This window comes from Engystomops pustulosus, chromosome 2 (genome assembly GCF_040894005.1).
Source record: "Engystomops pustulosus chromosome 2, aEngPut4.maternal, whole genome shotgun sequence".
Taxonomy (NCBI): Eukaryota; Metazoa; Chordata; class Amphibia; order Anura; family Leptodactylidae; genus Engystomops; species Engystomops pustulosus.
The window spans coordinates 262859637-262876138 of NC_092412.1; the positions used below are offsets into that span (position 1 = coordinate 262859637).

At 51.8% G+C, this 16502-nt stretch overlaps 1 protein-coding gene across 12 annotated transcripts in view; it reads right to left on the reverse strand.

The window, feature by feature from the left end:
- Positions 1 to 16502, reverse strand: part of STXBP5L (syntaxin binding protein 5L) — a 746575-nt gene that overhangs the window by 61965 nt on the left and 668108 nt on the right. For 7 of the 12 annotated variants that reach the window (XM_072139024.1, XM_072139025.1, XM_072139027.1 and 4 more), the window contains 3 exons: positions 9975 to 10100; positions 8461 to 8612; positions 4087 to 4158 (listed from right to left, as the gene is read on the reverse strand). In XM_072139024.1, coding sequence (XP_071995125.1) covers positions 4087 to 4158; positions 8461 to 8612; positions 9975 to 10100 — 350 coding nt within the window. The remainder of the gene's footprint in view (positions 1 to 4086; positions 4159 to 8460; positions 8613 to 9974; positions 10101 to 16502) is intronic. The other 5 variants (XM_072139028.1, XM_072139030.1, XM_072139031.1 and 2 more) reach the window with 1 other exon arrangement.

Consider the following 16502-nt stretch of genomic DNA (forward strand, 5'->3'; position numbering starts at 1 on the left):
CTACATTACAGAGAGTCAGGGAGGCAGTACTATCTGTACTACATTACAGGGAGTCAGGGAGGCAGTACTACCTCTACTACATTACAGAGAGTCAGGGAGGCAGTGCTACCTCTACTACATTACTGAGAGTCAGGGAGGCAGTACTATCCATACTACATTACAGAGAGTCAGGGAGGCAGTACTATCTTTACTACATTACAGAGAGTCAGGGAGGCAGTACTACCTCTACTACATTACAGAGAGTCAGGGAGGCAGTACTACCTCTACTACATTACAGAGAGTCAGGGAGTCTTCTTAAATGTCACACAAGGATTGTGTCTCCAGGTGCTGGAGAAGCAGAGATGTCCACTGGAAATTGTCATCTACAGCTCCCACACACAACTAGAACTTTACCTGTGGATATCTCTGTGGTTGTGGCACCTAGAGACACAATCCTTGTGTGGTATTAAAGATAAGGTTCTCCTGTGTTTCTAGATTCCACAGTTCAGAAGATATCGCTGCTTGAAGTCTGTCCCTCCAGCCGGTCAGCTGCAGACAGAATGGAGAAGGAGGAGGGAGCTGCAGGGAGGAGGGAACTACCAGGAAGAGGGAGCTGACAGCTGCAGGCAGAATGGAGAAGGAGGAGGGAGCTGCAGGGAGGAGGGAGCTACCGGGAGGAGGGAGCTGACAGCTGCAGGCAGAATGGAGAAGGAGGAGGGAGCTGCAGGGAGGAGGTAGCTGACAGCTGCAGGCAGAATGGAGAAGGAGGAGGGAGCTGCAGGGAGGAGGGAGCTGACAGCTGCAGGCAGAATGGAGAAGGAGGAGGGAGCTGCAGGGAGGAGGGAGCTACCGGGAGGAGGGAGCTGACAGCTGCAGGCAGAATGGAGAAGGAGGAGGGAGCTGCAGGGAGGAGGTAGCTGACAGCTGCAGGCAGAATGGAGAAGGAGGAGGGAGCTGCAGGGAGGAGGGAGTAACCGGGAGGAGGGAGCTGACAGCTGCAGGCAGAATGGAGAAGGAGGAGGGAGCTGCAGGGAGGAGGTAGCTGACAGCTGCAGGCAGAATGGAGAAGGAGGAGGGAGCTGCAGGGAGGAGGGAGTTACAGGGAGGAGGGAGCTGTCAGCTGCAGATGGACAGGAGGGGCTCATACAAGGAAGTCACTAGACATGAGCAATTCCGTCCAATGATTGGAAAGGCCACTGGATTCCGGGTTTGGACTTATTGTGATGTTCCAGCAGATGAAGATATCATTACCTTTCAATAAATATTGATTTTTGTTCATGGAAAAGAAATATCCCCTGAAAATAAATCCAAACCCATTTTTCATAGCAAAAAGTAAAATAATACCCCGTTTTATTTTTGGCCAAACCCAGTATCTTAAAGGCCATCTACCACCGGTTTATGCCTCAGGGGGCCTCTTAATTTATGTACAACCCCCTGTAGCGCTAGCTGTCCACCACTAAATGATGTAAGTACAGATAGTGCTGCCTCCCTGTCTCTACCAGTAAATGATGTAGGTACAGATAGTGCTGCCTCCCTGCCTCTACCAGTAAATTATCTAGCTACAGATAGTGCTGCCTCCCTGTCTCTACCAGTAAATGATCTAGGTTCAGATAGTGCTGCCTCCCTCCCTCTACCAGTAAATGATGTAGGTACAGATAGTGCTGCCTCCCTGTCTCTACCAGTAAATGATGTAGGTACAGATAGTGCTGCCTCCCTGCCTCTACCAGTAAATTATCTAGGTACAGATAGTGCTGCCTCCCTGTCTCTACCAGTAAATGATCTAGGTACAGATAGTGCTGCCTCCTTGCCTCTACCAGTAAATGATGTAGGTACAGATAGTGCTGCCTCCCTGCCTCTACCAGTAAATGATTTAGGTACAGATAGTGCTGCCTCCCTGCAACTACCAGTAAATGATGTAGGTACAGATAGTGCTGCCTCCCTGCCTCTACCAGTAAATGATCTAGGCACAGATAGTGCTTCCTCCCTCCCTCTACCAGTAAATGATGTAGGTACAGATAGTGCTGCCTCCCTGTCTCTACCAGTAAATGATCTAGGTACAGATAGTGCTGCCTCCCTGCCTCTACCAGTAAATTATATAGGTACAGATAGTGCTGCCTCCCTGCCTCTACCAGTAAATGATGTAGGTACAGATAGTGCTGCCTCCCTGCCTCTACCAGTAAATGATGTAGGTACAGATAGTGCTGCCTCCCTGCAACTACCAGTAAATGATGTAGGTACAGATAGTGCTGCCTCCCTGCCTCTACCAGTAAATGATGTAGGTACAGATAGTGCTGCCTCCCTGTCTCTACCAGTAAATGATCTAGGTACAGATAGTGCTTCCTCCCTCCCTCTACCAGTAAATGATGTAGGTACAGATAGTGCTGCCTCCCTGTCTCTACCAGTAAATGATGTAGGTACAGATAGTGCTGCCTCCCTGCAACTACCAGTAAATGATGTAGGTACAGATAGTGCTGCCTCCCTGCCTCTACCAGTAAATGATGTAGGTACAGATAGTGCTGCCTCCCTGCCTCTACCAGTAAATGATGTAGGTATAGATAGTGCTGCCTCCCTCCCTCTACCAGTAAATTATGTAGGTACAGATAGTGCTGCCTCCCTTTCTCTACCAGTAAATGATGTAGGTACAGATAGTGCTGCCTCCCTGCAACTACCAGTAAATGATGCAGGTACTGATAGTACTGTCTTCCTGACACTACCAGTAAATAATCTAGGTGCCTTTTCCATTTCCTGCCTTGTAATAGATGTGGGCACAGGTAGTGCTACTTGTCTCTTAATAAATAATATTTGTAAAGATAGAACCTTATTTGTGTTTCTCTGTGAACAATGTGAGTACAAATTGTAATAACTCCCCGTCTCTCACAGTAAATGATGGAGTTAGAAATACTACTGCCTGCTGGTCTCTACATGTGAATGATGGAGGGACAGATATTACTGCCTGCTGGTCTCTACATGTGAATGATGGAGGGACAGATATTACTGCCTGCTGGTCTCTACATGTGAATGATGGAGGGACAGATATTACTGCCTGCTGGTCTCTACATGTGAATGATGGAGGGACAGATATTACTGCCTGCTGGTCTCTACATGTGAATGATGGAGGGACAGATATTACTGCCTGCTGGTCTCTACATGTAAATGATGGAGGGACAGATATTACTGCCTGTTGGTCTCTACATGTGAATGATGGAGGGACAGATATTACTGCCTGCTGGTCTCTACATGTGAATAATTTAAGTCCAGCTCTCTTCTTCACCAGCCTTTCATACAGTGTAAACCCCGTTTACCAGTCAATGGGGGTCATTTACTAAGGACCCGATTCGCGGTTTCCCGACGTGTTACCTGATTATTTCCGATTTGCGCCGATTTTCCCTGTATTGCCCCGGGTTTTTGGCGCAAGCGATCGGATTGTGGTGCATCGGCGCTGGCATGCACGGGACGGAAATCGGGGGGCGTGGCCGAACGAAAACCTGACGGATTCGGAAAAAAAGGCCGCATTAAAAAAAAAAAGTGTTGCGGGACTCGCGCTTACCTTCACCAGGATTAGGCCGGTGAACTTCAGTGCATTCCGGCGGGCCTCGGCGGACTTCAGCGCAGCAGCGCCACCTGGTGGACGGCGGAGGAACTGCCTTAGTGAATCCCGGCTGGACCGAATCCAGCGCAGAGAACGCGCCGCTGGATCGCGAATGGACCGGGTAAGTAAATCTGCCCCATTGTGTTTGTAGTTTTACATGTGGTTTCAATCTTATGGTATTTCGATCTTCCACAAGTAAAGCTCAATCCCAGGAAAGTAAAAAGTTTAAAAACTTTGTATTTCAGATCCTCAACATCTTCAAGAGCCAAAAGCCTATGCAGATCGTCTGTTACCACCGCATCCAATCTAGACAGTTCTTTGTGAGCTAAATCTCCCTCCTGCGCTACAATGTTTCATGGTGTAACTCACAGAGCATTGTCTAGACTTCATACAACTGTAACAAACCTTCAGCTTTGAGCAGGTCAGGAAAGAGAACTTGGAATAAGAAAGGATAGACATGATACAGGGATCATGCAGGTGCAATGTGTCCACCATACCCCGCCGCCCCGGGAACTTACTCTGGTAGGAGGTACGGATCCGTTTCGTTAAATCTGGGTAAAAACTAGACAGGCCGCGCATGCAAAAGTTGTCTGTGGAACATGCGCATCAGCAGATCAGCAGCAGCAGAGAAAAGAAAGAGAAACAGTCTGCGGTGAAAGAAAGTGATAGTCATAGCAGCCGCAGCCAGAACCAACATCAACCAATCAGGAGCAGCCGCGGAGGAACATCAGGGGCAGAACCGACAGAAGGAAATATATGTCACCTACAGGGGGCAGCACAGAGGGGAACACAGGGGGAGCCGCTCCCAGAAACACCAAGACCCTGCACATAGTACACACTACACATAGTACACACTGCACATAGTACACACTACACATAGTACACACGGCACATAGTACACCCCCTGCACACAGTACACACTGCACATAGTACACACTACACATAGTACACACTGCACATAGTACACACCCCTGCACATAGTACACACTGCACATAGTACACACTGCACATAGTACACACTACACATAGTACACACTGCACATAGTACACACGGCACATAGTACACCCCCTGCACACAGTACACCCCCTGCACACAGTACACACTGCACATAGTACACACTACACATAGTACACACTGCACATAGTACACACTACACATAGTACACACTGCACATAGTACACCCCCTGCACACAGTACACCCCCTGCACATAGTACACCCCCTGCACACAGTACACACCCCTGCACATAGTACACACCCCCTGCACATAGTACACACCCCCTGCACATAGTACACACCCTGCACATAGTACACCCCCTACACATAGTACACCCCCTGCACATAGTACACCCCCTGCACATAGTATACACACTGCACATAGTACAACCCCTGCACATAGAACACACCCTGCACATAGTACACACCCTGCACATAGTACACACCCTGCACATAGTACACCCCCCTGCACATAGTACACACCCCCTGCACATAGTACACCCCCTGCACATAGTACACACCCTGCACATAGTACACACTGCACATAGTACACACCCTGCACATAGTACACACCCTGCACATAGTACACCCCCTGCACACAGTACACACCCCTGCACATAGTACACACTGCACATAGTACACCCCCTGCACACAGTACACACCCCTGCACATAGTACACACTGCACATAGTACACACCCTGCACACAGTACACCCCCCCCTGCACACAGTACACCCCCCCTGCACATAGTACACCCCCTGCACATAGTACACCCCCTGCACATAGTACACACTGCACATAGTATACACACTGCACATAGTACACCCCCTGCACATAGTACACACCCTGCACATAGTACACACCCTGCACATAGTACAGACTGCACATAGTACACACCCCCTGCACATAGTACACCCCCCCTGCGCATAGTACACAACCCCTGCGCATAGTACACACCCTGCACATAGTACACATCCTGCACATAGTACACACCCTGCACATAGTACACATCCTGCACATAGTGTACACCCTGCACATAGTACACCCCCTGCACATAGTACACACCCTGCACATAGTACACACCCCCTGCACATAGTACACACCCCCTGCACATAGTACACACCCTGCACATAGTACACACCCTGCACATAGTACACACACTGCACATAGTACACCCCCTGCACATAGTACACCCCCTGCACATAGTACACCCTGCACATAGTACACCCTGCACATGGTAGACACACCCTGCACATAGTACACCCTTCACATAGTACACCCTGCACATAGTACACCCCCTGCACATAGTACACCCTGCACATGGTAGACACACCCTGCACATAGTACACCCCCTGCACATAGTACACCCCCTGCACATAGTACACCCTGCACATAGTACACCCTGCACATAGTACACCCTGCACATAGTACACCCTGCACAAAGTACACCCTGCACATAGTACACCCCCTGCACATAGTACACCCTGCACATAGTACACCCTGCACATAGTACACACCCTGCACATAGTACACACCCTGCACATAGTACACCCCCTGCACATAGTACACCCTGCACATAGTACACACCCTGCACATAGTACACACCCTGCACATAGTACAGACTGCACATAGTACACACCCTGCACATAGTACACAACCCCTGCGCATAGTACACACCCTGCACATAGTACACATCCTGCACATAGTACACACCCTGCACATAGTACACATCCTGCACATAGTGTACACCCTGCACATAGTGTACACCCTGCACATAGTACACACACCCTGCACATAGTACACCCCCTGCACATAGTACACACCCTGCACATAGTACACATCCTGCACATAGTACACACACTGCACATAGTACACACCCCCTCTACACACTACACCCCCTGCACATAGTACACAGGACCCTGCACATAGTACACACTGCACATAGTACACACCCTGCACATAGTACACACCCTGCACATAGTACAGACTGCACATAGTACACACCCCCTGCACATAGTACACCCCCCCTGCGCATAGTACACAACCCCTGCGCATAGTACACACCCTGCACATAGTACACACCCTGCACATAGTACACATCCTGCACATAGTGTACACCCTGCACATAGTACACCCCCTGCACATAGTACACACCCTGCACATAGTACACACCCCCTGCACATAGTACACACCCCCTGCACATAGTACACACCCTGCACATAGTACACACCCTGCACATAGTACACACACTGCACATAGTACACCCCCTGCACATAGTACACCCCCTGCACATAGTACACCCTGCACATAGTACACCCTGCACATGGTAGACACACCCTGCACATAGTACACCCTTCACATAGTACACCCTGCACATAGTACACCCCCTGCACATAGTACACCCTGCACATGGTAGACACACCCTGCACATAGTACACCCCCTGCACATAGTACACCCCCTGCACATAGTACACCCTGCACATAGTACACCCTGCACATAGTACACCCTGCACAAAGTACACCCTGCACATAGTACACCCCCTGCACATAGTACACCCTGCACATAGTACACCCTGCACATAGTACACACCCTGCACATAGTACACACCCTGCACATAGTACACCCCCTGCACATAGTACACCCTGCACATAGTACACACCCTGCACATAGTACACACCCTGCACATAGTACAGACTGCACATAGTACACACCCTGCACATAGTACACAACCCCTGCGCATAGTACACACCCTGCACATAGTACACATCCTGCACATAGTACACACCCTGCACATAGTACACATCCTGCACATAGTGTACACCCTGCACATAGTGTACACCCTGCACATAGTACACCCCCTGCACATAGTACACACCCTGCACATAGTACACATCCTGCACATAGTACACACACTGCACACAGTACACACCCCCTCTACACACTACACCCCCTGCACATAGTACACAGGACCCTGCACATAGTACACACCCCCTGCACATAGTACACCCCCCTGCACATAGTACACCCCCCTGCACATAGTACACACCCCCTGCACATAGTACACACACTGCACATAGTACACACCCCCTGCACATAGTACACACCCTGCACATAGTACACACCCCCTGCACATAGTACACCCCCCTGCACATAGTACACCCCCCTGCACATAGTACACACCCCCTGCACATAGTACACACCCCCTGCACATAGTACACACACTGCACATAGTACACACCCTGCACATAGTACACAGGACACTGCACATAGTACACACTGCACATAGTACACAGGACCCTGCACATAGTACACCCCCTGCACATAGTACACACCCTGCACATAGTACACACCCTGCACATAGTACACCCTTCACATAGTACACCCTGCACATAGTACACCCCCTGCACATAGTACACCCTGCACATAGTACACCCACTGCACATAGTACACCCTGCACATAGTACACCCTGCACATAGTACACCCTGCACATAGTACACACACTGCACATAGTACACACCCCCTGCACATAGTACACACCCTGCACATAGTACACACCCTTGCACATAGTACACACACTGCACATAGTACACCCCCTGCACATAGTACACCCTGCACATATTACACCCACCTGCACATAGTACACCCTTCACATAGTACACCCCCTGCACATGTAGGGTAGGGTGTGGTATGGTGGTATGTAGCGGCAGGTCACTACGCACCCCGGTGGTCTTGTAGATGTGTCTGGAGCGCTGTCTATGATGTGGAGCACTAGGTGATGGGTGGGTTATAGACACGTAGGGTTAGGCACAGGAGGACATTACATATCAGTGAGGGGCAGTACACGCATGCCATGCAGTAGTACACTCCATGCAGGACACAGATCCCGTGTCTCCTACCTGCGGGGAACTGCTTGCTCTTGCGGGGGGAGCGCGGCTGTCTCTGGTAGGGGTCGCTGGCTCCATACAGGTAGGTGGTCCCCATGCTGAGCAGGACGCTCCTCTGAATGTAATCTACCACCACCAGGCCGTTACAATTCCCAAAGGCAACGCTGAAACAACGCAGAGGTCAGAGGTCACTGACAGCATCATCACATTGTGTGACATTATCCATCGGCAGATACTGATAAGACCCCGAGTGATACGGGGGAGAGAAGACAGAAGAAGGAATAAGTGTCATGGATGTGCATGAGTATACACACACGCGCGGTCCCTGTATGCACGTGCGCTGTCCCTGTATGCACGTGCGCTGTCCCTGTACGCACGCGCGCTGTCCCTGTACGCACGCGCGCGGTCCCTGTACGCACGCGCGCGGTCCCTGTACGCACGCGCGCGGTCCCTGTACGCACGCGCGCGGTCCCTGTACGCACGCGCGCGGTCCCTGTACGCACGCGCGCGGTCCCTGTACGCACGCGCGCTGTCCCTGTACGCACGCGCGCTGTCCCTGTACGCACGCGCGCGGTCCCTGTACGCACGCGCGCGGTCCCTGTACGCACGCGCGCGGTCCCTGTATACACACGCGCGCTGTCCCTGTATACACACGTGCGCGGTCCCTGTATACACACGCGCGGTCCCTGTATACACACGCGCGGTCCCTGTATACACACGCGCTGTCCCTGTATACACACGCGCTGTCCCTGTATACACACGCGCTGTCCCTGTATACACACGCGCTGTCCCTGTATACACACGCGCTGTCCCTGTATACACACGCGCTGTCCCTGTATACACATGCGCTGTCCCTGTATACACATGCGCTGTCCCTGTATACACGCGCGCAGTCCCTGTATACACGCGCGCAGTCCCTGTATACACGCGCGCAGTCCCTGTATACACGCGCGCAGTCCCTGTATACACGCGCGCAGTCCCTGTATACACGCGCGCTGTCCCTGTATACACGCGCGCTGTCCCTGTATTCACGTGCGCTGTCCCTGTATACACACGCACGGTCCCTGTATACACATGCACAGTCCCTGTATACACATGCGCGGTCCCTGTATACACATGCACAGTCCCTGTATACACATGCACAGTCCCTGTATACACATGCGCGGTCCCTGTATACACACGCGCGGTCCCTGTACACATGCACGGTCCCAGTATACACATGCGCGGTCCCTGTATACACATGCGCGGTCCCTGTATACACATGCGCGGTCCCTGTATACACATGCACGGTCCCTGTATACACGTGCGCTGTCCCTGTATACACGTGCGCTGTCCCTGTATGCACGTGCGCTGTCCCTGTATGCACGTGCGCTGTCCCAGTATGCACGTGCGCGGTCCCTGTATACACATGCGCGGTCCCTGTATACACATGCGCGGTCCCTGTATACACATGCGCGGTCCCTGTATGCACATGCGCAGTCCCTGTATACACATGCGCGGTCCCTGTATACATGATGTGTACTCACAGGCCATAGGCAGAGCTGACGGCGAGGCTGGTGATCTGCTGGGGGGGCTCTCCGTCCGTCCATAGCAGCTGCACCACCAGTTCTGTCTGGTACCCGGGGGGCATCCGCACCGGCCGGCTCTTCACACTGAGCAGGAAGGAGACACACATCACACAGGGTTACACATCTCTGCTTCAACATTTCCAAGATCTCTGCTTGCTGTCAGGAATTGGAAACTTTGTGGATGACACGTAGAAGCCAAAGCTGGGAGAAACTGTGACAAACCTGCAGGACCAGGAGCCGGTACAGAGACCACCGCTCAAAAGTTTGGGGTCACCCAGATTCCGCAGCGCTGCACAGAACTTGTCACATCAGTCCCTGTCCCCATGGAGCTTACAATCTAATCAACCTACCAGTTTTGGAGTGTGGGAGGAAACCGAAGGACCTGGAGGAAACCCACGCAAACACAGAGAGAACATACAAGCTCTTTGCAGATGTTGACCCTAGTACTTGAACCCAGGACCCCAGTGCTACAAGGCTGTAATAGTAACCACTGAGCCACCATACTGCATGACTGTAATGCTAACCACTGAGACGCCATGCTGCATGACTGTAATGCTAACCACTGAGACGCCATGCTGCATGACTGTAATGCTAACCACTGAGACGCCATGCTGCATGACTGTAATGCTAACCACTGAGATGCCATGCGGCAAGGCTGTAGTGCTAACCACTGAGACGCCATGCGGCAAGGCTGTAGTGCTAACCACTGAGACGCCATACTGCAGCATTGCCGACCTTTGGCCTCTAGCTGGTAATTTGCTGAGATCATGTGGAGAAATCCCCTCCTCCCGCTTGCAGAAGCCCCTACCACACGTTGGATCGGCTTGATGAGCACTTTTTGCGCACCATACGGTGAAGCTGAATGTGCTGAGATCAGGTGCCCGGGCCCCACCCTCTTCCCTGGACAGTTCTGCAGAATTTGGAGCTTTGGGTCATTGTCCTTTTCACGGATGAAATTGGCTCCAATCCCCTGCTGCCCACAGGGTAGGGCCTGACGCTGCGGAGTGATAGCCTCCTTATTACCAATCCCTCTGACCTTGTACAAATCTCCCCCTTCACCCTCAGACCATCACATGACCTCCCCCATCACATGACCTCCACTTTTGCATGACCCACCCATCACATGACCTCCACCATTGCATGACCTCCACCATCACACGACCTCCCCCATCACATGACCTCCCCCATCACATGACCTCCACTTTTGCATGACCTACCCATCACATGACCTCCACCATTGCATGACCTCCACCATCACACGACCTCCCCCATCACATGACCTCCCCTTTCACATGACCACCCCAATCACATGACCTCCCCCATCACATGACCTCCCCCATCACATGACCTCCCCCTTCACATGACCACCCCAATCACATGACCACCCCAATCACATGACCACCCCAATCACATGACCTCCCCATCACATGACCTCCACCCTCACATGACCTCCACCATTGCATGACCTACCCATTGCATGACCTCCCCAATCACATGACCACCCCAATCACATGACCTCCCCATCACATGACCTCCACCCTCACATGACCTCCACCATTGCATGACCTACCCATCACATGACCTCCCCAATCACATGACCACCCCAATCATATGACCTCCACCATTGCATGACCTCCACCCTCACATGCCCACCCCCATCACATGCCCACCCCCATCATATGACCTCCACCATGTGACAGATGGTGTCAGGCATCTTCCACCATCTTCTCAGTTGTTCTGCGTCTCACAAATGTTTTTCTGTGTCATCCAAACACCTCAAACTTAGATCTGTATAGACGAGGTGGTCGCTGTGAATAGCGCCCTCTCCAGGTCAGGAGCTGTTATGGAGACTGATCACCTCTCTAGGTCTCCAAGTACTGGACAGCTGCAGCCACTGCCTGGTAAGGCAAGAGTGAAAGGAAACCTACCACCACGCCTACCCAGACATCCACAGCTCCTTGTAGCTGCGCGCACTCGTCTGCGAAAATGGGTTGTGCGCATGCGCAGAATGCAGGCAGCTGGCTGTGTGGTCTCGGCTCTGGAGCCGGAGGTACTTCGCATGCACACAACCCAGCTTTGCAGACGCATGCAGGGAGCTGGAAAAGGCTACTGGGACGGGGCCTCAGCTCCGACTACTCCACGCACCACGAGCCTCTTTTGAAAATGTGCATATTACACAATTAAAGTTTTGAAAAGATACAGGGGACATGAGGATCAACTCTTAAAAGTTCTATCCTCGTGTACAATAGACACACCTACCACCCCAACTACCCTAATAGGTAGATCCGTGGTGGTAGGTTTCCTTTAACAATGCCAACTGTTATTGTCCAATGATATTGTAAAGGAAGCTGGAGTATAGGGAGTATATAAACCCCTGGTGGGCAGGAGCACATGGTCTGTCTGTCTGAGCAGGAGGGTGAGAGACTCCATCTTGGAGCACACGTGAGCAGAGGAGAGTGCAAGCTGCACCAACCAATACCAGGAAGCAGAAGTGTCCAGGCAAGCTGCCTGACACAGTAGGGCAAGTCCAGAGACTTAAACCACAGAGCAGAGGTCCCCATCTGGACTCGGCTCCATTTCTGCGTGTAACCTTCCTGTGGACCGGCTCTCCAGGACTCTTCCATCTTGCTGAATCTGCTGTTATCGTTTGGCCGTTGCCTGCTGTTGAAAAAAAAAAACTGTAAGGTGATTTGCACTCCGTGCCTCCGTCTGATCCCTGGATACGGCTGTTACCGCCATGGGCGCCCCATCCACTACCCAGGGACATATATTACAGACACTCAGGGGCTGCCCCAGGGAGAACCAGTACATCAGCCTCTCTCTCCATATTTCTTGCACACACCACCTGCTGGAGAGCTGCCAGGCTGTAGGACAGCCCTCCGGTCCCCATACCAAGCACCGTGACCACAGCGTGCCCTAGGCTGCAACCGCCAGCCACTCCAGTATTCTGGCCCCCGGCTGCCTCCAGGGCCCAAGAAAAGGCCCCGGTGGGGGATGTTGCAAGTGGCGTCACGGACAGGATATTTACTTCTGTGCCTTATACTGGCACTTTGAACTGTTGTTTTATAAAGACTGTGCTGTCGAACCCTACTGCCATCCAGGTTAAGGTCCAAGTGTGATTGTGTTTAACAAGATAGACTGTGTTTTATTACTGCCACATGCTGCCACGTGCTGTAGAGGGCTGCTCCAGCACCCACAAGGTTAAATCCGGCTCTGCTACATCTGTCGCTGCAGCGCTGAAAGCATTAACCTCTGCAAAGACTGTGCTACGCAGCAAGAAGTTCCAGCCCACCAAAATCCTCACTGGCGGGAAACCCAGGCTGCTCGGTAGGCTCCGCCCCCTGCGTGTGTGGCACGAAGTACCGTGGAGGAGGAGCCGGAGCGGTTGCGGCCCAGCAAGGAATAGGGTTAACTGGCCATCTTGGATTTTAGTACACACTGCCGAAAAGCCTGGTGACCCCATGCGCATCAGCCGGAGTGCCGACACAAGTGTCCTGCCACCAGAAAGGAGCATCGCTGATCCCTGCTGAACATCCCCTCCCTGCTGACTGTCCGGAAAAGGGACCATCGGGCACCGGAGCTGTCCTATCACCGCGGCTGACCCTGAGTGACTCAGGACACTGCTGGAGCGACTCCTGTCGCCGGAGCCCTCATCAGGGCATCGGAGACTGCAAAACACTCCAGATAGCCCGCCTAGTTCTACTACAACCAGTGTCATCACAGTTATGCCCCTGACTATGCCCTACTATCTTGGGGCTCCCTGGTTGCCCCACGGTAAATAGAAGGTACACACTCTCTCCGAATTTACAGCTAAGATGCTAGCTACCTTCACTCTGTACCCGCTCACGGAAGAGCAGAAAGTGGACGTCCTAATTGGGCAGTTAAAGGGACTTCCGCTTCGGGAAGTCAATTCTTGGCCCCGAGCAAAATGCCAAAATGTGGCCCAAATCCTCAACAGGCTGCGCACCACCTTTGAAAGGTGTACTGTCTCCGAGCTGAAACAGAAATTGTTTGGGAAAAGACAGAAGACCCAAGAATCTTTCAGAGACTTTTTCCTTTCCCTACAGGAGACGTGGGAGGCTATCCTCCGCCTTGACCCTAAAGAGGCTGAGAATTCCGCCCAAATCCTGCGGAACAATTTATTAGTGGACTTCTGGATAAGCATCATAAATGCCAGTCAAAAAGTCTCTTCAACAAGCCCAGGCTTCTTTTCTTGAGTTCAAGGAGATCGCCATTGACATCCTGGGAGAAGACCTGCCTGCTGAACTTCAGGAGTAGCCTGAGACTGTGGATCTGGAAGATGCACAACAGAGCAACTGGCAACACTGCCCTCTGTGTCCGAAAAAGTCGCTGTCCTGGCAGATATGATGAGCAAAATGCTTTAGCGACTGGCGCAGTTGGGAGTAACTTCCCCCTCAAAGAGGAAAAAGCCACCTGATGGTTCCTTACAGCCAGCCACCCCCCCACCCCGCTACTCCCGGGCCAAGCAGCGTCCAACTTCGGCAAGGTCCCTGGACACCGGGAATTGAAAAGAAATGAGACTGTGTTGTGGCTACTGCAGATACGAACACGAGGAGGATGAGTGCCGTCAGTTAAACGACAAACCCTTGAAGCTGGGGCTCGCCCCATGGTTCCTGTGACCATAAATTGAGAAATGAGAAATGCCGAAGAGGAGCATCCCTGTTACAGGGACCCATATGCGGCTACTGAGAGCCCACACTAGTCATCGAAAATACTGAGTTATCCAGACAAGGCGTAATGGTAACACAAGTGCCTGAAGATGGTAACTTCTCCCTGGTGTTGGGTACCAATGTCCTCCATCACTGCTACTCTGAAGTGCTGAAGGCTCTCCAGAACTCCATACCATCGATGCCCAGTGACTCAAAGATCCTCAACCTGTCCGCCTTCAACCTGGGACTGAGATGTTGGTATGGTGCAGAGCCTGCATGGGTCCATGGTAGAACCGCTACCAGTCAAGGAAGACGACCCATTTTGGCAGCCATGAGCCTAGTTACGGTATCTCGAGGACGAGTACCAATCAGACTGCTAAATGTGGGAGACTCCCCAGTGGATCTGAGAAGATACCAAGCCGTAGCCACTCTCTTCAGCGTCCACCCCAAAGACTTGGTGAAAACCTCCCGGTCTGCTATCCTGGTGGCTTCAGATCAATATAGGAAATGACGATATCACTCCGGACTAAGTGCAAGGTGTCCTGGAAGTCGTCATGCAGCACCACCAGGCCTTCAGCAAACACCCACTAGACTTTCGACAGACTACCCTGATCCAGCATACCATCCCTACTGGCTCTCATCCCCCTAACAAGGAGAGGTATCGGCCAATTCCTCCAGCCCACTATCAAGAGGTGAAGAAGCTGGTACAAGAGAAGAAGGCAGCCAATGTTATCCGGGAGAGTCACAGCCCATGGGCTGCCCCTCTGGGCCTTGTGAAGAAGAAGGAACCCTTTGCTTCTGCGTTGACTATAGAAGATCAACAATATCATCACAAGGACGCCTATCCACTGCCTCGAATCGAGGAATCCCTCGCAGCCTAAGGGTCGGCTGCCTACTTCTCCACCCTTTATCTGACCAGTGGTTACAAAATGAGTAAGTTACAGGGACGATGGGAGCGTGAGCCATACCTAGTTAGAGACAGTCTCTCCCCTGAAGTCTACGAGATTTCAAGAGAAGACCGTCTGATACTTCTGGTACACAGGAACCGGCTAAAGAGATGCCTGTGTTCCTTTACCCCTCTGCCAAGACCTCTGACCCCAGCATCCAGTCCAAGAGACCCTCTTTGTTCACCAACCCCTAGTTTTGTTGACCTTGTAACTGTGCTTCTGTCCTGTGTGCTTGTTTCCACACCAGTGAGATGTAGCCCAGAGAGGCCACCATCCCTACAGGAATCACCAATACTGTTGCCTCGGGAGGATGACCCTAACTCTAACCCGAGGCACCTGAATCTCCAACTCCAGTGCCCGACAACGAGATCTTCTCCCAACAGGCTCTCTGTAGAGCTCAGCGTAAAACAAAAGGAAAGGCTCCTGTATATCTGCAGGAATACCAGCTTTCCCAGTGCAAGGGTCGTAACACTAAACAGGTACATTTTTCTGACCCTCAGGGTGCGGTCACACATCGCGTTTACTGCATGCGTTTGAAAACGCATTGCTACAACTGAAGGGAAATTTGCCTAATTAAACAGCTGTTAACACCTGCGTTTACAAAACGCATGCGTTAACCTCGATGTTGACGCATGCATTAACAATGCATTAACACTTGTGTTTTGTAAACGCAAGCGTTAACAGCTGTTTAATTAGGCAAATCTCCCTTCAGCTGTAGCAATGCGTTTTTAAACGCATGCAGTGAACGCGTCGTGTGACCTCACCCTGAGGTTCTGACTCCAGAGGAATATCAATACAAAAAATAATTCCCTGATGGGCTGAAGCCCACTTACAGGGACTCTCTTGTGAATATGATTGCTAAGATTTTT